This window comes from Petromyzon marinus, chromosome 74 (genome assembly GCF_048934315.1).
Source record: "Petromyzon marinus isolate PM22_M1 ecotype Great Lakes invasive population chromosome 74, UKy_Petmar_22M1.pri1.0, whole genome shotgun sequence".
Taxonomy (NCBI): domain Eukaryota; kingdom Metazoa; phylum Chordata; class Hyperoartia; order Petromyzontiformes; family Petromyzontidae; genus Petromyzon; species Petromyzon marinus.
Window position 1 is genome coordinate 8223515 of NC_133740.1, and position 24665 is coordinate 8248179.

The 24665-nt window shown below is 53.0% G+C and overlaps 1 protein-coding gene across 1 annotated transcript in view; it reads left to right on the top strand.

Annotated features, from left to right (window-relative positions):
- The window catches only part of LOC116958225 (rho GTPase-activating protein 45-like), a 123197-nt gene that overhangs the window by 88481 nt on the left and 10051 nt on the right, over positions 1-24665 (top strand). The window contains exons 11-18 of the mRNA XM_076056184.1: positions 1064-1144; positions 2690-2725; positions 4149-4325; positions 4815-4952; positions 6145-6305; positions 14624-14733; positions 14982-15089; positions 18428-18526. Coding sequence (XP_075912299.1) covers positions 1064-1144; positions 2690-2725; positions 4149-4325; positions 4815-4952; positions 6145-6305; positions 14624-14733; positions 14982-15089; positions 18428-18526 — 910 coding nt within the window. The remainder of the gene's footprint in view (positions 1-1063; positions 1145-2689; positions 2726-4148; positions 4326-4814; positions 4953-6144; positions 6306-14623; positions 14734-14981; positions 15090-18427; positions 18527-24665) is intronic.

Sequence of the window (24665 nt, forward strand, 5' to 3'; positions counted from 1 at the left end):
TATACACACTACACTACACTATACACACTACGCTACTATACACACTATACTACTACACACACTACACTACTACACACACTACACTACTATACACACTATACTACTACACACACTACACTACTACACACACTACACTACTATACACACTATACTACTACACACACTACACTACTATACACACTACACTACTATATACACAACACTACTATACACACTACACTACTACACACACTACACTACTATACACACCACTACTATACACACTACATTACTATACACACTACACTACACTATACACACTACACTATACACACTACGCTACTATACACACTACACTACTACACACACTACACTACTATACACACTACACTACTACACACACTACACTACTATATACACTACACTACTATACACACTACACTACTACACACACTACACTACTATACACACTACACTACTATACACACTACATTACTATACACACTACATTACTATACACACTACACTACTATACACACTACATTACTATATACACTACACTACTATATTCACTACACTACTATACACACTACATTACTATATACACTACACTACTATATTCACTACACTACTATATACACTACACTACTACACACACTACACTACTATATACACACTACACTACTACACACACTACACTACTATATACACACTACACTACTATATACACACTACACTACTATACACACTGCACTACTATATACACTACACTACTATATACACTACACTACTACACACTACACTACTATACACACTACACTACTACACACACTACGCTACTACACACACTACACTACTATATACACTACACTACTATATACACTACACTACTATATACGCGACACTATATACAACCTCCGATTGGCACGGTTGACTACGTACGGTGCGACGGAAGTTCAACATACAAACACACAAACAATCATGACCCCACCTCTCCACCCCCCCCACCTCTCCACCCCCCCCACCTCTCCACCCCCCCCCCCCCATTACCTCCCCACCCCTACTCCCCCCCCCACCCCTCCAGCCTCTGCGGAGCTGGCGCGAGGAACACGAGCGCAAGCGGAAGGAGCTCAAGGAGCTGTGGCAGAAGGGACAGCGCCGGCTGGTACGGGGGGAAGGGGGACCCACCGGAACACTGCCTCCCCCCCCCACTCCACGGGGGAGACAAAGGCGGGCGGGCGGGCACGCGCGTGCGTGGTTTAGCGTCAGTCTTGCGGTTAGCGCTGCGCTACGAACCCACGTTTGACCCGAGTTCGACTTCCCGCTCGCGGCCGACACCGGTGACGATTATCTGGACTGGTCCCAGGCCTCCCCTAGGTCCACACGGGTGTGTAAATATCGCCACCGGGGAGACGAAGGCGGCCGGGCGTGGTGCTGGCAACCCACCGCCCCTTCGACTGACCGTTTCGGCCTTCATAGGTGCTGCTCCCTAACAGCACTTGCCCCAACAGTCTGTTGAGGTTATACGGGGGATCTTTGTCTTTGTGCACACGTGGTGTTTGCCACCCACCCTCCCTGTTGCCTCCTGCGCCGGTGCCGGCATTCGTAGGTGCTACTGTTGCTCACTGCGGCGAGATGGGGTGCCGCGGTGGAGAGATGTTAACTACCTCGCCTGGTGCGCGGAAGGTCGTGGGTTCGATCCCGACCCTGGCGCCTGCTGTGTATTTGGAGTTTGCGTGTGGCTAGGAGATGTTAACTACCTCGCCTGGTACGCGGAAGGTCGTGGGTTCGATCCCGACCCTGACGCCTGCTGTATATTTGGAGTTTGCGTGTCTCTCTCTCCGTGGTTGCGTGGATTTTTCTCCGGGTCCTCCGGGGTTTTTCCCCCTCCACATTTAGAAATCATCACCACGCGTTTCAAGTAATTTGCTGCTGCCATAAATTTCCACGTGATGATAAGCCCCTTCGTTGAGCTCTCATTTGTGATGACCAGGTCGCTTCTGAACAAGCGTGACGTTTAGCTCAGTGGGCCCTATCCTGGTTAAATAAAAATAGCAGTCTGTGTGTGTGTTTTTTTAACAGCACTTGTCCCGACAGTATGTTAGAGGCTGCCGGGGGGGATCTTTGGTTTTGTCTTTGACCTCCCCGTGTGACCATGAGCATGTCTCTGTGCGTGTGTGTCTCTGTCTCCGTGTGTCTCTGTCTTCGTGTGTGTCTCTGTCTTCGTGTGTGTCTGTCTTCGTGTGTGTCTCTGTCTTCGCGTGTGTCTGTCTTCGTGTGTGTCTTTGTCTTCGTGTGTGTCTCTGTCTTCGTGTGTGTCTCTGTGTTCGTGTGTGTCTGTCTTCGTGTGTGTCTTTGTCTTCGTGTGTGTCTTTGTCTTCGTGTGTGTCTTTGTCTTCGTGTGTGTCTCTGTCTTCGTGTGTGTCTCTGTCTTCGCGTGTGTCTGTCTTCGTGTGTGTCTGTGCGCGTGTGTGTCTCTGTGTTCGTGTGTGTCTCTGTGTTCGTGTGTGTCTCTGTGTTCGTGTGTGTCTCTGTGTTCGTGTGTGTCTCTGTCTTCGTGTGTCTCTGTCTTCGTGTGTCTCTGTCTTCGTGTGTGTCTCTGTCTTCGTGTCTCTGTCTTCGTGTGTGTCTGTGCGCGTGTGTCTGTCTTCTTGTGTCTCTGTCTTCGTGTGTGTCTCTGTCTTCGTGTGTGTCTCTGTGTTCGTTGCAGACCGAGGCAGAGTGCAGCCTCAAGAAAGCCCGACAGGTACAAGCTGCGTGCCCGCGTGGTGCACCTAGCCTGGCACAAGCGCCGTGGCGACGTCACCGCCACTTTAGTGGCGAACAGCACTCGGCCCGCCGGTCCGTTCATTCTCGACAGGGGGATCTTTTTGCCTTTGCACGTGGGTGAGCGGTGGCGCAGCGGTTAGCCGTGCCGAGGTTTCGAACTCGACCCACACCCGAGTTTGATTCCCGCTCGCCGCCACCACCACCACCACCGGTGACGAATAATCTGAACCGGTCTCCGGGCCTCCTCTAGGTCGACTCAGCTGTAAATGAGTAGCTTGTGTGCTGCTGGCCACCCTACCCCCCCCCACCCCCTTTCACGCGCTGTACCGGCCTCCATAGGTGCAGGTCGCTAACAGCACTTGTGCCAACAGCCTGTTGAGTACTCTGAGGGGTTAAACGTTTGTCTCCCTCTCTACATCTCTCTCTCTCTCTCTGTCTGTCCACGGGTCTTCCTCCATCTCCCCCGTGTCTCCCTGTGTCTCATCGTGTGTCTCTGTCTCCCTCTGTCTCCCTCCATCTCTCCCGTATCTCCCTGTGTCTCCCTGTGTCTCATCCTGTGTCTCTGTCTCCCTCTGTCTCCCTGCACTCCCCCTACCCCGTGTCTCCCTGTGTCTCATCGTGTGTCTCTGTCTCCCTCTGTCTCCCTCCATCTCTCCCGTATCTCCCTGTGTCTCATCGTGTCTCTCTGTCTCCCTCTGTCTCCCTGTACCCCCCCCCCCCCCCACCCCGTATCTCCCTGTGTCTCCCTGTGTCTCCCTGTGTCTCTCTGTCTCCCTCTGTCTCCCTGCACCCCCCCTACCCCGTATCTCCCTGTGTCTCTCTGTCTCCCTCTGTCTCCCTGCACCACCCCCCCTACCCCGTATCTCCCTGTGTCTCCCTGTGTCTCTCTGTCTCTCTTTCTCTGTCTCCCTCCATCTCCCCCGTATCTCCCTGTGTCTCCCTGTGTCTCCTCGCGTCTCTGTCTCCCTCTGTCTCCCTGCACCACCACCCCCATCCCGTATCTCCCTGTGTCTCCCTGTGTCTCCTCGTATCTCCCTGTGTCTCCCTGCACCACCACCCCCACCCCGTATCTCCCTGTGTCTCCCTGTGTCTCTCTGTCTCCCTGCACCACCACCCCTACCCCGTATCTCCCTGTCTCCCTGTGTCTCTCTGTCTCCCTGTGTCTCCCTGTGTCTCTCTGTCTCCCTGTGTCTCCCTGCACCACCACCCCCACCCCGTATCTCCCTGCGTCTCATCGCCTCTCTCTGTGTCCCCCTCTGCCGCTGTGCATCCCCGACTCCCTCGATCGCTCTGCGTGCCTCCCTGTACGCTCGTTTCAGTCCGTGAGTCTTTTGTACCGTGCGCGCATTTGACCGCGTGCCCCCCCTCCCTCCCTTCCCCCGCTCCCGTGCCCCCGCCAGCTGTACTCCCAGCGGCGCGAGGAGCTGGAGCGCGCCCGAGGCTCAGCGGCGCGCGCCGAGGAGGGGCTGGCGGCGGTGACGGCGTCCCCGGCCGACGGCGGCGCCGGCACCGTCCACTCGGGATCCTCGCGCACCCTGGAGCGCAAGCGCAAGACGGAGGAGGAGGCGCTGAGGAAGGTGCGGGGCACAGCCGGCGCCGGGCACAGCCGGCGCCGGGCACAGCCGGCGCCTGGCACAGCCGGCGCCGGGCACAGCCGGCGCCGGGCACAGCCGGCGCCGGGCACAGCCGGCGCCGGGCACAGCCGGCGCCGGGCACAGCCGGTGCCGGGCACAGCCGGCGCCTGGCACAGCCGGTGCCGGGCACAGCCGGTTCCTGGCACAGCCGGTGCCTGGCACATGACACACGGTGCCTGGCGCTAGCGGTGCCTGGCGCTGGCGCTGACGGCGGCGGTGCTGTTGGCGGCGATTGTGGCGGTTGCGGCGGCGGTGGTGGTGCTGGTGATGGAGGTGCTGCTGCTGCTGCTGCTGATGGTGGTGGTGATGATGCTGGTGGTGCTGGTGGTGGTGCTGGCGGTGCTGGCGGTGGGTAGCGGTGGTTGTAACGGAGGCGCTGGAGATTGTGCTGGTGGTGCTGACGGTGGTGTCTGTGGCCGGTGCCGGCGGCAGGCGGAGGAGGCGGACGCCGTGTACCGCGCCAGCGCCAAGGAGCTGCGCCTGCGCCGCCAGGAGGTGCAGGCCGTGAAGACGGTAGTGCTGACGCAGGTGCGGGAGCTGGCGCGCCGGGCCGACCTGGCGCTCAAGACGGTGAGGCGCCAGCGTGCCAACAACCGCGTGCGTGTGTGTGTGTGTGTGGGGAGCGGTAGTGTAGTAGGTGCTGCTCGCTAACAGCACTTGCCCCCTACAGTCTGTTAAGGCTATACGGGGGATCTTTGTCTTTGTGTGTGCCACTGTGTGGTGCTGGAGCGGTAGTGTGGTGGTTAGCGCTACGATGCACTATGAACCCGGCGACCCGAGTTCGATTCCCGCTCAACGGCCACCAACACCGGTGACGATTATCTGAACTGGTCATGGGCCCCTCCCCCTAGGTCGCCTCAGCCTCAAATGAGTTCCTGGTGTAGTGGTGTGTAGTGAACATCGCCACCGGGGGAGACAAAGGAGGCCCGGAAGTCATGCTGGCCACCCAGCCACCCCCTCGTGTGCCGTGCCGGCCTTCATAGGTGCTCGGCTCGCTAACAGCGCTTGCCCCAGACAGTTTACTAAGGTTATACGGGGAATCTTTGTCTTTTTTTGGTGCGTTTCTGCGTGTTTTGATGGAGCGGCGGTGGTGCAGCGGTGAGCGCTACGCTGCGGCTACGACCCCAAGGTCGATTCCCGCTCACGGCCACTCAGCCACCAACACCGGTGACGATTATCTGACCCAGTCCCAGGTCTCCCCAAGGTTCACTCGGCCTCAAATTCGCTACGCGGTGTGATGCGTAGTAAACATCGCCGCTGGGGGGGACAAAGGTGTGGTGCTGGCCACCCCCCACCCTCTTTGTGTGCCGTGCCGGCCTTCATAGGTGCTACTCCCTAACAGCACTTGCCCCGACAGTCTGTAAAGGTTACACGGGGGATCTTTGTCTTTGTGCGCGTGTGGAGTTGGTCACCAACCCTCCCTCTGCCTCCTGCGCCGGTGCCAGCATCCGTAGGTGCTGCTGTTGCTCACAGGAGCGCCTTGCTAACAGCGTTTGCCCCGACAGTCTGTTAGAGGCTATACACGGTGGGGGGGATCTTTGCTTTCGTCTTTGCTTTCTACTGCCTTGGCGGGTGGCACAGCCGTTAACGCGCGCCCGTGGTACGGACCCCCACCCCCCTTACTGGACGTGTGCGACAAAGAGCTTCACGGCTCACCGGATTCCTCCCGCCGTTACGAATGCGCATTCCGATCTCCGAAACTGCCGCCAGACGGCGCTAACCGTCGCCCCACTCCTCCCCGGCGTGTCCGCCGGCGCCGTAGGTGACGGCCGCCTACTTCGAGCTGCTGGGCACCCAGGCAGCGGCGCTGCCCGCCCGCTACCGGGCCCTGCACGAGGGCACCGACGCCTACGTGGCGGGCGCCCAGTACGCGGCGTTCGCGCGCCGCCTCGCCGAGGGAGCGCGGTCGTCCCCCGCCACGCGGTCAGCGGTGCCCGCCACTCGCCATCACCCACCATCACTCGCCATCACCCACCATCACTCGCCATCACCCACCATCACTCGCCATCACCCACCATCACTCGCCATCACCCACCATCACTCGCCATCACCCACCATCACTCGCCATTAGCAGCAGCACCAGCACCAGCACCGCCAACCGTCGATTACCGCCAACCGCCGCCGCCACCCACGCGCTACCACCAACCTTCGCCACCACCTCGACTACAGCCACCAACCACTACCACCACCGCTACCGCCACGACCCGTCGATTACCACCAACCGCCACCACCACCACCACCACCCACGCACTACCACCAACCTTCGCCACCACCTCGACTATGGCCACCACCCACTACCACCACCGCTACCGCCACCACCTGTCGATTACCACCAACCGCCACCACCACCGCCACCACCCACGCGCTACCACCAACCTTCGCCACCACCTCGACTACAGCCACCACCCACTACCACCACCGCTACCGCCATCACCACCCGTCAATTAGCACCAACCGCCACCACCACCACCACCACCACTCACGCACTACCACCAACCTTCGCCACCACCTCGACTACAGCCACCACCCACTACCACCACCGCTACCGCCATCACCACCCGTCGATTACCACCAACCGCCACCACCACCACTACCACCACCCACGCACTACCACCAACCTTCGCCACCACCTCGACTACAGCCACCACCCACTACCACCACCGCTACCGCCACCACCCGTCGATTACCACCGCCACTACCACCACCCACGCACTACCACCAACCTTCGCCACCACCTCGACTACAGCCACCACCCACTACCACCACCGCTACCGCCATCACCACCCGTCGATTAGCACCAACCGCCACCACCACCACTACCACCACCCACGCGCTACCACCAACCTTCGCCACCACCTCGACTACAGCCACCACCCACTACCACCACCGCTACCGCCATCACCACCCGTCGATTAGCACCAACCGCCACCACCACCGCCACCACCCACGCGCTACCACCAACCTTCGCCACCACCTCGACTACGGCCACCACCCACTACTGCCACCGCTACCGCCACCACCCGTCGATTAGCACCAACCGCCACCTCCACCACCACCACCCACGCGCTACCACCAACCTTCGCCACCACCTCGACTACGGCCACCACCCACTACCGCCACCGCTACCACCACAACGACCACTACGCACTGCCACCGCGACCACACACCACCCACGATCATGGCCACCACGCACTACCACGCGCTACTACCCACTGCCACCCACCAATACCCACGACCGCCACCACTAGCCACCGCCACCACCACTACCCTCCCCCACTACCACGACCCCTTACACACAGAGACATAGACTCACACACAGAGACATAGACATACACACAGAGACATAGACTTACACACAGAGACATAGACTTACACACAGAGACATAGACTTACACACAGAGACATAGACTTACACACAGAGACATAGACTCACACACAGAGACATACACCTACACACAGAGACATACACTTACACACAAAGACATAGACTTACACACAGAGACATACACTTACACACAAAGACATAGACTTACACACAGAGACATACACTTAACACACAGAGACATACACTTACACACAGAGACATAGACTTACACACGCAGAAATAGACTTACACACAGAGACATAGACTTACACACAGAGACATAGACTTACATACAGAGACATAGACTTACACACAGAGACCTAGTTACACACAGAGACATAGACTTACACACAGAGGCATACACTTACACACAGAGACATAGACTTACACACAGAGACATACACTTACACACAGAGACATAGACTTACACACAGAGACATAGACTTACACACAGAGACATAGACTTACACACAGAGACCTAGTTACACACAGAGACATAGACTTACACACGGAGACATAGACTTACACACAGAGACATACACTGACACACAGAGACATAAACTTACACACAGAGACATACACTTACACACAGAGACATAGACTTACACACAGAGACATAGACTTACACACAGAGACATAGACTTACACAAAGAGACATACACTTACACACAGAGACACACTTACACAGAGACATAGACTTACATACAGAGACATACACTGACACACAGAGACATACACTTACACACAGAGCCATAGACTCACACACAGAGACGTACACTTACACACAGAGACGTACACTTACACACAGAGACATAGACTTACACACAGAGACATACACTTACACACAGAGACATAGACTTACACACAGAGACATACACTTACACACAGAGCCATAGACTTACACACAGGCCATAGACTTACACACAGAGCCATAGACCTACACACAGAGACATAGGCTTACACACAGAGACATAGACTTACACACAGAGACATAGACTTACACACAGAGACATACACTTACACACAGAGACATACACTTACATACAGAGACATAGACTTACACACAGAGACATAGACTTACACACAGAGCCATAGACTTACACACAGAGACATAGACTTACACACAGAGACATAGGCTTACACACAGAGACATAGACTTACACACAGAGCCATAGACTTACACACAGAGCCATAGACTTACACACAGAGACATAGACTTACACACAGAGACAGACTTACACACAGAGACATAGACTTACACACAGAGACATACACTTACACACGGAGACATACACTTACACACGGAGACATAGACTTACACACAGAGACATAGACTTACACACAGAGACATAGACTTACACACAGAGACATACACTTACACACAGAGACATACACTTACACACAGAGACATACACTTACACACAAAGACATAGACTTACACACAGAGACACAGACTTACACACAGAGACATACACTTACACACAGAGCCATAGACTTACACACAGAGACATAGACTCACATACAGAGCCATAGACTCACACACAGAGACAGACGTACACACAGAGACATAGACTCACACACAGAGACATAGACTTACACACAGAGACATACACTTACACACAGAGACATACACTTACATACAGAGACATAGACTTACACACAGAGACATAGACTTACACACAGAGCCATAGACTTACACACAGAGACATAGACTTACACACAGAGACATAGGCTTACACACAGAGACATAGACTTACACACAGAGCCATAGACTTACACACAGAGCCATAGACTTACACACAGAGACATAGACTTACACACAGAGACAGACTTACACACAGAGACATAGACTTACACACAGAGACATACACTTACACACGGAGACATACACTTACACACGGAGACATAGACTTACACACAGAGACATAGACTTACACACAGAGACATAGACTTACACACAGAGACATACACTTACACACAGAGACATACACTTACACACAGAGACATACACTTACACACAAAGACATAGACTTACACACAGAGACACAGACTTACACACAGAGACATACACTTACACACAGAGCCATAGACTCACACACAGAGACATAGACTCACACACAGAGACATAGACTCACACACAGAGACACAGACTTACACACAGAGACACAGACTTACACACAGAGACATAGACTTACACACAGAGACATAGACTTACACACAGAGACATAGACTTACACACAGAGACATAGACTTACACACAGAGACATACACTTACACACAGAGACATACACTTACATACAGAGATATACACTTACACACAGAGACATAGACTTACACACAGAGACATAGACTTACATACAGAGACATAGACTCACACACAGAGACATACACTTACATACAGAGACATACACTTACACACAGAGACATACACTTACATACAGAGCCATAGACTTACACACAGAGACATAGACTTACACACAGAGACGTACACTCACACACAGAGCCATAGACTTACACACAGAGACATAGACTTACACACAGAGACATACACTTACACACGGAGACATAGACTCACACACAGAGACGTAGACTTACACACAGAGACATACACTTACACACAGAGACATAGACTTACACACAGAGACATAGACTTACATGCAGAGACATACACTTACACACAGAGACATAGACTTACACACAGAGACATAGACTTACACACAGAGACATAGACTCACACACAGAGACATAGACTTACACACAGAGACATTGACTTACACACAGAGACATAGACTTACACACAGAGACATACACTTACACACAGAGACATACACTTACATACAGAGCCATAGACTTACATAGAGACATACATTTAACACACAGAGACATAGACTTACATACAGAGACATAGACTTACACACAGAGACATAGACTTACATACAGAGACATAGACTTACACACAGAGACATAGACTTACACACAGAGACATAGACTTACACACAGAGACATAGACTTACACACAGAGACATAGACTTACACACAGAGACATAGACTCACATACAGAGCCATAGACTCACACACAGAGACAGACGTACACACAGAGACATAGACTCACACACAGAGACATAGACTTACACACAGAGACATACACTTACACACAGAGACATACACTTACATACAGAGCCATAGACTTACACACAGAGACATAGACTTACACACAGAGCCATAGACTTACACACAGAGACATAGACTTACACACAGAGACATAGGCTTACACACAGAGACATAGACTTACACACAGAGCCATAGACTTACACACAGAGCCATAGACTTACACACAGAGACATAGACTTACACACAGAGACAGACTTACACACAGAGACATAGACTTACACACAGAGACATACACTTACACACGGAGACATAGACTTACACACAGAGACATAGACTTACACACAGAGACATAGACTTACACACAGAGACATACACTTACACACAGAGACATACACTTACACACAAAGACATAGACTTACACACAGAGACACAGACTTACACACAGAGACATACACTTACACACAGAGCCATAGACTCACACACAGAGACATAGACTCACACACAGAGACATAGACTCACACACAGAGACACAGACTTACACACAGAGACACAGACTTACACACAGAGACATAGACTTACACACAGAGACATAGACTTACACACAGAGACATAGACTTACACACAGAGACATAGACTTACACACAGAGACATACACTTACATACAGAGATATACACTTACACACAGAGACATACACTTACATACAGAGACATACACTTACACACAGAGACATAGACTTACACACAGAGACATAGACTTACATACAGAGACATAGACTCACACACAGAGACATACACTTACATACAGAGACATACACTTACACACAGAGACATACACTTACATACAGAGCCATAGACTTACACACAGAGACATAGACTTACACACAGAGACGTACACTCACACACAGAGCCATAGACTTACACACAGAGACATAGACTTACACACAGAGACATACACTTACACACAGAGACATACACTTACACACGGAGACATAGACTCACACACAGAGACATAGACTTACACACAGAGACATACACTTACACACAGAGACATAGACTTACACACAGAGACATAGACTTACATGCAGAGACATACACTTACACACAGAGACATAGACTTACACACAGAGACATAGACTTACACACAGAGACATAGACTCACACACAGAGACATAGACTTACACACAGAGACATTGACTTACACACAGAGACATAGACTTACACACAGAGACATACACTTACACACAGAGACATACACTTACATACAGAGCCATAGACTTACATAGAGACATACACTTAACACACAGAGACATAGACTTACATACAGAGACATAGACTTACACACAGAGACATAGACTTACATACAGAGACATAGACTTACACACAGAGACATAGACTTACACACAGAGACATAGACTTACACACAGAGACATAGACTTACACACAGAGACATACACTTACACACAGAGACATACACTTACATACAGAGCCATAGACTTACATAGAGACATACACTTAACACACAGAGACAGACTTACATACAGAGACATAGACTTACACACAGAGACATAGACTTACATACAGAGACATACACTTACACACAGAGACATAGACTTACACACAGAGACATAGACTTACACACAGAGACATAGACTCACACACAGAGACATAGACTTACATACAGAGACATAGACTTACACACAGAGACATAGACTTACATACAGAGACATAGACTTACACACAGAGACATAGACTTACACACAGAGACATAGACTTACACACAGAGACATACACTTACACACAGAGACATACACTTACACACAGAGACATACACTTACATACAGAGCCATAGACTTACATAGAGACATACACTTAACACACAGAGACATAGACTTACACACAGAGACATAGACTTACATACAGAGACATAGACTTACACACAGAGACATAGACTTACACACAGAGACATAGACTTACTTACACACAGAGACATACACTTACACACAGAGACATACACTTACATACAGAGCCATAGACTTACATAGAGACATACACTTAACACACAGAGACATAGACTTACATACAGAGACATAGACTTACACACAGAGACATAGACTTACACACAGAGACATAGACTTACACACAGAGACATAGACTCACACACAGAGACATTGACTTACACACAGAGACATTGACTTACACACAGAGACATAGACTTACACACAGAGACATACACTTACATACAGAGACATACACTTACACACAGAGACATAGACTTACACACAGAGACATAGACTTACACACAGAGACATAGACTCACACACAGAGACATAGACTTACATACAGAGACATAGACTTACACACAGAGACATAGACTTACATACAGAGACATAGACTTACACACAGAGACATAGACTTACACACAGAGACATAGACTTACACACAGAGACATACACTTACACACAGAGACATACACTTACACACAGAGACATACACTTACATACAGAGCCATAGACTTACATAGAGACATACACTTAACACACAGAGACATAGACTTACACACAGAGACATAGACTTACATACAGAGACATAGACTTACACACAGAGACATAGACTTACACACAGAGACATAGACTTACTTACACACAGAGACATACACTTACACACAGAGACATACACTTACATACAGAGCCATAGACTTACATAGAGACATACACTTAACACACAGAGACATAGACTTACATACAGAGACATAGACTTACACACAGAGACATAGACTTACACACAGAGACATAGACTTACACACAGAGACATAGACTCACACACAGAGACATTGACTTACACACAGAGACATTGACTTACACACAGAGACATAGACTTACACACAGAGACATAGACTTACATACAGAGACATAGACTTACACACAGAGACATAGACTTACACACAGAGACATAGACTTACACACAGAGACATAGACTTACACACAGAGACATACACTTACACACAGAGACATACACTTACATACAGAGCCATAGACTTACATAGAGACATACACTTAACACACAGAGACGTAGACTTACATACAGAGACATAGACTTACACACAGAGACATAGACTTACATACAGAGACATAGACTTACACACAGAGACATAGACTTACACACAGAGACATAGACTTACACACAGAGACATACACTTAACACAGAGACATACACTTAACACAGAGACATACACTTACATACAGAGGCATACACTTACACACAGAGACATACACTTACATAGAGACATACACTTAACACACAGAGACATAGACTTACATACAGAGACATAGACTTACACACAGAGACATAGACTTACACACAGAGCCATAGACTTACATACAGAGACATAGACATACACACAGAGACATACACTTACACACAGAGACATAGACTTACACACAGAGACATACACTTACATAGAGACATAGACTTGCATACAGAGACATAGACTTACACACAGAGACATAGACTTACACTTACTGTCCTGGGCCTCCCCGAGGTCGACTCGGCCTCAAATGAGTACCTGGTGCTGTGTAGTAAACATCGCCACTAGGGAGACAAAGGCGGACGGGCGTGGTGCTGGCCACCCACCCCCTCGTGTGCCATTCTGGCCTTCATAGGGCGCTCGCTAACAGCACTTGACCCAACAGTCTGCGAAGGCAATGCGGGGGATCTTTGTCTTTATTTGTGTGTGTGTGTCTGTGCGTGTGCATGCGTGGGTGTCCAGGGAGCGTAAGCTGGGCCGTGAGGACTCCGGGAGCTCTGAGCAGTGCTCCGTCGCGTCTCCTCCTCCTCCCCGTGGCGACTCCAAGGGCTCGCTCAAGCTCAACGGCAAGGGTGAGCCGCGGGGGGGGGGAGGGAGGGGGGCACAGTGAGACGTGGGGGCGGCACAGTGGGGGGCAGGGTGAGCCACGCCGGAAGGGGGGCGGAGCACGGTGGGCGGCAGGGTGTGCGGTAGGCGTGCGTTGACGGCGGGCGTCGGTAGCGGCGCGAGTTGACGCGGCGCCCGCGTGCGGTGCGCTCACGGTGTGGCGTGGCGGTGTGGCGGTGTGGTGTGGCGGTGTGGCGGTGTGGCGCGGTTGCAGGTGAGGCGTCGCGGGGCAGGAGCTGGCTGGTGGGCGGGGTGAGCGACACGGACAGCGGTAGCGGCAGCAGCGAGTCGCGCTCGCTCGACTCGCCCTCCGCCAGCCCCGGTAGGTGGCACCTGGCGGCCACAACCACACCACAACCGCACGACCGCACCACCACCACCACCATAGCCACACCACCGCACGACCGGAACCACCACCTGCTCCATGAGCGACGCGCAGGGGGGCACGGGCGGCTGGTGCTACCACCTTCGCAACCACCACAGTTACTACTACCATCACCACCGCAAGCACCACAATTACTACCATCATCATCACCACCACCACCACCACCACAATTACTACTACCATCACCACCACCACCACCACAATTACTACTACCATCACCACCACAAGCACCACCACCACCACAATTACTACTACCATCACCACCACCACCACAATTACTACTACCATCATCACCACAAGCACCACCACCACCACCACAATTACTACTACCATCACCACCACCACAATTACTACTACCATCACCACCACCACCACAATTACTACTACCATCACCACCGCAAGCACCACAATTACTACCATCATCATCACCACCACCACCACAATTACTACTACCATCACCACCGCAAGCACCACAATTACTACCATCATCATCACCACCACCACCACCACCACAATTACTACTACCATCACCACTGCAAGCACCACAATTACTACCACCACCACCACAATTACTACTACCATCACCACCACCACCACCGCAAGCACCACAATTACTACCATCATCATCATCACCACCACCACCACAGTTACTACTACCATCGCCACCGCAAGCACCACAATTACTACCATCATCATCACCACCACCACCACCACAATTACTACTACCATCACCACCGCAAGCACCACAATTACTACCATCATCATCATCACCACCACCACCACAATTACTACTACCATCACCACCGCAAGCACCACAATTACTACCATCATCATCATCACCACCACCACCACAATTACTACTACCATCACCACCGCAAGCACCACAATTACTACGATCATCATCATCACCACCACCACCACCACAATTACTACTACCATCACCACCGCAAGCACCACAATTACTACCATCATCATCACCACCACCACCACCACCACAATTACTACTACCATCACCACCGCAAGCACCACAATTACTACCATCATCATCACCACCACCACCACAACCACACTGCCACATCACACCATATCCACACCGCACCATGCCACCACACAACCACTCCACCACAACCACGCAGATCCACCTCGTGGTGCCACGGTGCCAGCCAACACTGCCGTTGCTGCTACTTGCTAACAGCCCTTGCCCCAGCGGCCTGTTAACAGCTACATGGTGGGGAGGATCCTTTGTCTTTGTGTGTGTGTATATACGGAGAGCGGTGGGTGCAGTGGTTGCACACACCCTGTGACCCGAGTTCGAATTCCTGCTCAAAGCCAGCAGCGTATCAGTGACGGCGAATAATTAAACTGAGCTCAACTTATTTTTATTTTTACAAGGTGAGGCACCGGTGAACTACGTAGCTCTTTTTCACAAGCGACCTGGCTATCACAAATGATAGCTCAACGGAGTGGCTTATCGCCTGGAAATCGATTAGCGTCCAAACACTCTTAAACCCATGATTCTATAAACGCGGAGGAAACAAACAGGAGGGCTGGGAGAAAAATCCACGCGACCACGGGGAGAACCATGCAAACTCCAAATATACAGCAGCGGGCATCAGGGTCAGGATCGAGCCCACGACCTCCTGTACAGCAGGCGAGGTAGTTAACATCTCCGAGCCACATGCAAACTACAAATATACAGCAGGCGTCAGGGTCATTATTGAACCCACGACCTCCTGTATACCAGGCGAGAGAGTTAACATCTCCCAGCCACATGCAACTCCAAATACACAGCAGGTGTCAGGGTCATTATTGAACCCACGACCTCCTGTGTACCAGGCGAGGTAGTTAACATCTAGCCACATGCAAACTACAAATATACAGCAGGCGTCAGGGTCAGGATCGAGCCCGCGACCTCCTGTATAGCAGGCGAGGTAGTTAACATCTCCTAGCCACATGCAACTCCAAATACACAGCAGGCATCAGGGTCGGGATTCAACCCACGACCTCCTGTATAGCAGGCGAGGTAGTTAACATCTCCTCGCCACATGCAACTCCATTTACACAGCAGGCGTCAGGGTCATTATTGAACGCACAACCTCCTGTATACCAGGCGAGAGAGTTAACATCTCCTAGCCACATGCAACTCCAAATATACAGCAGGAGTCAGGGTCGAATTCAACCTACGACCTCCTGTATAGCAGGCGAGAGAGTTAACATCTCCTAGCCACATGCAACTCCAAATACACAGCAGGCGTCAGGGTCATTATTGAACCCACGACCTCCTGTATACCAGGCGAGGTAGTTAACATCTCCTCGCCACATGCAACTCCATTTACACAGCAGGCGTCAGGGTCATTATTGAACGCACAACCTCCTGTATACCAGGCGAGAGAGTTAACATCTCCTAGCCACATGCAACTCCAAATATACAGCAGGAGTCAGGGTCGAATTCAACCTACGACCTCCTGTATAGCAGGCGAGAGAGTTAACATCTCCTAGCCACATGCAACTCCAAATACACAGCAGGCGTCAGGGTCATTATTGAACCCACGACCTCCTGTATACCAGGCGAGGTAGTTAACATCTCCTAGCCACATGCAAACTCCAAATATACAGCAGGCGTCAGGGTCATTATTGAACCCACGACCTCCTGTATACCAGGCGAGGTAGTTAACATCTCCTAGCCACTGTGACGAGATGTTAAGGCCGGTACAGCTGCCGCCTTTGTCTCCCCAGCGGTGATGTTTACACACTGCACCAGGTACTCGTTTGAGGCCGAGTTGGTCTCGGCAGTTAACATCTCCTCGCCAACGCGGTGCCCATATCTGGGCCTAGGGAGACAAAGGCGGCCGGGCGGGCCGTGGTGGTGGTGGTGGTGGTGGTGTTGACCGCCAACCCCCCTCGTCTGCCACAGTGTGCCGGGCTTTGTCGGTGCTGCCACTTACTAACGGCACTTGCCCCGACAGTCTGTTAAGGCCCTAAAATGGCGGGGGGTGATCTTTGATGGCGGTGATCGCCTAGAGCAGTGGTTCTTCATTGCAAGGCCACCGCGAGACACTGGCGGCCCCTGGTGGCCCTCAGTGCGCCTCCTGTCGCACCCCCATCATCGTCCTGCCGCCGCTGCTGCTGTCCAACCACCGATGGTTTCATATGGTATCGGTGAAAGTGGCAGCCCCCTCTCTGAAAATTAGCGAAGGGGCTGTAGATCATAGCATGATCCCCCTCTCGCCCTCTCCCCTCCCCCCCCACCTCCACCGTGTGACGTCTGCACCCAGGCGATTTCATCCGCAAGCTGCCCCGCACCCCGTCCACAGGCACCATGTCCTCCGTTGACGACCTCGACGACACCGACCCGTGCAGCCCTGCCGACGGGGGTAGCCCACGCTCGCCCACGCTCGCCCACGCTCGCCCACGCTCGCCCACGCTCGCCCACGCTCGCCCTCTCTCCGAGTCCTCCCCTGTCTGTGCGAGTAATCCGCCCCCCCTCTCCCCCCCCTATCCCTCTTTGAGTTCTCTCTCTCTCTTTCTCTGAGTCATCCTCCCTCGCTCTGTGAGTCGTCCTTTCCCCCCTCTGTCCACGAGAGTGAGCGGCGCGGCGTCACGAGCGTCGCTACCGTCACCGTCAGCGTCACTACCGTCACCGTTAGCGTCACTACCGTCACCGTTACTGTCACTATTGTCACTGCTACTGTCACTACCATCACCGTCAGCGTCACTACCGTCAGCGTCACTACCGTCACCGTCAGCGTCACTACCGTCACCGTCAGCGTCACTACCGTCACCGTCAGCGTCACTACCGTCACCGTTACCGTCACTATCGTTACCGTTACTGTCACTACTGTCACTGTTACTGTCACCGTCACTACCATCACCGTCAGCGTCACTACCGTCACCGTCAATGTCACTACCGTCACCGTCAGCGTCACTACCGTCACCGTTACCGTCACTATCGTCACCGTTACTGTCACTACTGTCACTGTTACTGTCACCGTCACTACCATCACCGTCAGCGTCACTACCATCACCGTCAATGTCACTACCGTTACCGTCAGCGTCACTACCATCACCGTTACTGTCACTATCGTCACCGTTACTGTCACCGTCACTACCATCACCGTCAGCGTCACTACCATCACCGTCACCGTCACTACCGTCAGCGTCACTACTGTCACCGTCACCGTCACTACCGTCACCTTCACTACCGTCACCGTTACCGTCACTATCATCACCGTTACTTTCACTACTGTCACCGTCACTACCATCACCGTCAGCGTCACTACCATCACCGTCACCATCACTACCGTCACCGTCACCGTCGCTACCATCGCCGTTACTGTCACCGTCACTACCATCACCGTTACTGTCACTGTTACTACCATCACCGTTAGCGTCACTACCGTCACCGTCACCGTCACTACCATCGCCATTACTGTCACCGTCACTACCATCGCCGTTACTGTCACCGTCACTACCATCACCGTTACTGTCACTGTTACTACCATCACCGTCACCTTCACTACCATCACCGTTACTGTCACTACTGTCACTGTTACTGTCACCATCACTACCATCACCGTTAACGTCACTACTGTCACCGTCACTACCATCACTACTGTCAACTGCCATCGCCGTCACTACCGTCACAGTCACCACCGTTACCATCACCGTCACTACCATCACCGTCACTACCATCACCGTCACCACCGTCAGTCACCACCGTTTTACCATCACCATCACCGTCACTACTGTCAAAGTCACCACCGTTACCATCACCGTCACCACCATCACCGTTACCACCATCACCGTCACTACCATCACCGTCACCACCATCACCGTCACTACCATCACTGTCACCACCGTCACAGTCACCACCATTACCATCACCGTCACTACCATCACTGTCACTACCGTCACAGTCACCACCGTTACCATCACCGTCACTACCATCACCGTCACCACCGTCACAGTCACCACCGTTACCATCACCGTCACCACCGTCACTACCATCACCGTCACTACCATCACCGTCACCACCGTCACTACCATCACCGTCACTACCGTCACAGTCACCACCGTCACAGTCACCACCGTTACCATCACCGTCACTACCATCACCGTCACCACCGTCACTACCATCACCGTCACTACCATCACCGTCACCACCATCACTACCATCACCGTCACTACCATCACCGTCACTACCATCATAGTCACCACTGTCACTACCATCACCATCACCACCGTCACTACCATCACCGTCACTACCATCATAGTCACCACCGTTACCATCACCGTCACCACCGTCACAGTCACCACCGTTACCATCGTCACTACCGTCAAAGTCACCACCGTCACTACCATCACCGTCGCCACCATCACCGTCGCCACCATCACCGTCACTACCGTCACAGTCACCACCGTTACCATCACCATCACCGTCACTACCGTCAAAGTCACCATCGTTACCATCACCGTCACCACCGTCACAGTCACCACCGTCACAGTCACCACCGTTACCATCACCATCACTACCATCACCGTCACCACCGTCACTACCATCACCGTCACTACCATCACCGTCACCACCGTCACTACCATCACCGTCACTACCATCACCGTCACCACCGTCACTACCGTCACAGTCACCACCATCACAGTCACCACCGTCACTACCGTCACAGTCACCACCGTCACAGTCACCACCGTTACCATCACCGTCACCACCGTCACTACCATCACCGTCACAACCATCACCGTCACTACCATCACCGTCACCACCGTCACTACCATCACCGTCACTACCATCACCGTCACCACCGTCACTACCATCACCGTCACTATCATCACAGTCACCACCGTCACTACCATCACCGTCACTACCATCACCGTCACTACCATCATAGTCACCACCGTTACCATCACCGTCACCACCGTCACAGTCACCACCGTTACCATCACCGTCACAACCGTCAAAGTCACCACCGTCACTACCATCACCGTCGCCACCATCACCGTCGCCACCATCACCGTCACTACCGTCACAGTCACCACCGTTACCATCACCATCACCGTCACTACCGTCAAAGTCACCATCGTTACCATCACCGTCACCACCGTCACAGTCACCACCGTCACAGTCACCACCGTTACCATCACCGTCACTACCATCACCGTCACCACCGTCACTACCATCACCGTCACTACCATCACCGTCACCACCGTCACTACCATCACCGTCACTACCATCACCGTCACTACCATCATAGTCACCACCGTCACTACCATCACCGTCACCACCGTCACTACCATCAAAGTCACCACCGTCACCACCATCACCGTCGCCACCATCACCGTCGCCACCGTCAAAGTCACCACCGTCACTACCGTCACCGTCACCACCATCACCGTCGCCACCATCACCGTCGCCACCGTCGTCACCACCGTCACTACCATCAAAGTCACCACCGTCACCACCATCACCGTCGCAACCGTCACAGTCGCCACCGTCACCACCGTCACAGTCATCACCGTCACTACCATCACCGTCACCACCATCACCGTCGTCATCACCGTCACCACCGTCACAGTCGCCACCATCACCGTCGCCACCATCACCGTCACCACCATCACCGTCACCACCGTCACTACCGTCACCGTCGCCACCATCACCGTCGCCACCATCACCGTCACCACCATCACCGTCGCCACCGTCACTACCATCATAGTCACCACCATCACCGTCGCCACCGTCACTACCATCACCGTCGTCATCACCGTCACCACCATCACCGTCACCACCATCACCGTCGCCACCGTCACTACCATCACCGTCGCCACCATCACCGTCGCCACCATCACCGTCACTACCGTCACAGTCACCACCGTTACCATCACCATCACCGTCACTACCGTCAAAGTCACCATCGTTACCATCACCGTCACCACCGTCACAGTCACCACCGTCACAGTCACCACCGTTACCATCACCATCACTACCATCACCGTCACCACCGTCACTACCATCACCGTCACTACCATCACCGTCACCACCGTCACTACCATCACCGTCACTACCATCACCGTCACCACCGTCACTACCGTCACAGTCACCACCATCACAGTCACCACCGTCACTACCGTCACAGTCACCACCGTCACAGTCACCACCGTTACCATCACCGTCACCACCGTCACTACCATCACCGTCACTACCATCACCGTCACTACCATCACCGTCACCACCGTCACTACCATCACCGTCACTACCATCACCGTCACCACCGTCACTACCATCACCGTCACTATCATCACAGTCACCACCGTCACTACCATCACCGTCACTACCATCACCGTCACTACCATCATAGTCACCACCGTTACCATCACCGTCACCACCGTCACAGTCACCACCGTTACCATCACCGTCACAACCGTCAAAGTCACCACCGTCACTACCATCACCGTCGCCACCATCACCGTCGCCACCATCACCGTCACTACCGTCACAGTCACCACCGTTACCATCACCATCACCGTCACTACCGTCAAAGTCACCATCGTTACCATCACCGTCACCACCGTCACAGTCACCACCGTCACAGTCACCACCGTTACCATCACCGTCACTACCATCACCGTCACCACCGTCACTACCATCACCGTCACTACCATCACCGTCACCACCGTCACTACCATCACCGTCACTACCATCACCGTCACTACCATCATAGTCACCACCGTCACTACCATCACCGTCACCACCGTCACTACCATCAAAGTCACCACCGTCACCACCATCACCGTCGCCACCATCACCGTCGCCACCGTCAAAGTCACCACCGTCACTACCGTCACCGTCACCACCATCACCGTCGCCACCATCACCGTCACCACCATCACCGTCGCCACCGTCACTACCATCATAGTCACCACCATCACCGTCGCCACCGTCACTACCATCACCGTCGTCATCACCGTCACCACCATCACCGTCACCACCATCACCGTCGCCACCGTCACTACCATCATAGTCACCACCATCACCGTCGCCACCGTCACTACCATCACCGTCGTCATCACCGTCACTACCATCATAGTCACCACCATCACCGTCGCCACCGTCACTACCATCACCGTCGCCACCATCACCGTCGCCACCATCACCGTCACTACCGTCACAGTCACCACCGTTACCATCACCATCACCGTCACTACCGTCAAAGTCACCATCGTTACCATCACCGTCACCACCGTCACAGTCACCACCGTCACAGTCACCACCGTTACCATCACCATCACTACCATCACCGTCACCACCGTCACTACCATCACCGTCACTACCATCACCGTCACCACCGTCACTACCATCACCGTCACTACCATCACCGTCACCACCGTCACTACCGTCACAGTCACCACCATCACAGTCACCACCGTCACTACCGTCACAGTCACCACCGTCACAGTCACCACCGTTACCATCACCGTCACCACCGTCACTACCATCACCGTCACTACCATCACCGTCACTACCATCACCGTCACCACCGTCACTACCATCACCGTCACTACCATCACCGTCACCACCGTCACTACCATCACCGTCACTATCATCACAGTCACCACCGTCACTACCATCACCGTCACTACCATCACCGTCACTACCATCATAGTCACCACCGTTACCATCACCGTCACCACCGTCACAGTCACCACCGTTACCATCACCGTCACAACCGTCAAAGTCACCACCGTCACTACCATCACCGTCGCCACCATCACCGTCGCCACCATCACCGTCACTACCGTCACAGTCACCACCGTTACCATCACCATCACCGTCACTACCGTCAAAGTCACCATCGTTACCATCACCGTCACCACCGTCACAGTCACCACCGTCACAGTCACCACCGTTACCATCACCGTCACTACCATCACCGTCACCACCGTCACTACCATCACCGTCACTACCATCACCGTCACCACCGTCACTACCATCACCGTCACTACCATCACCGTCACTACCATCATAGTCACCACCGTCACTACCATCACCGTCACCACCGTCACTACCATCAAAGTCACCACCGTCACCACCATCACCGTCGCCACCATCACCGTCGCCACCGTCAAAGTCACCACCGTCACTACCGTCACCGTCACCACCATCACCGTCGCCACCATCACCGTCGCCACCGTCGTCACCACCGTCACTACCATCAAAGTCACCACCGTCACCACCATCACCGTCGCCACCGTCACAGTCGCCACCGTCACCACCGTCACAGTCATCACCGTCACTACCATCACCGTCACCACCATCACCGTCGTCATCACCGTCACCACCGTCACAGTCGCCACCATCACCGTCGCCACCATCACCGTCACCACCATCACCGTCGCCACCGTCACTACCATCATAGTCACCACCATCACCGTCGCCACAGTCACTACCATCACCGTCACCATCACCGTCACCACCGTCACTACCGTCCCCGTGCGTGCGTCTCG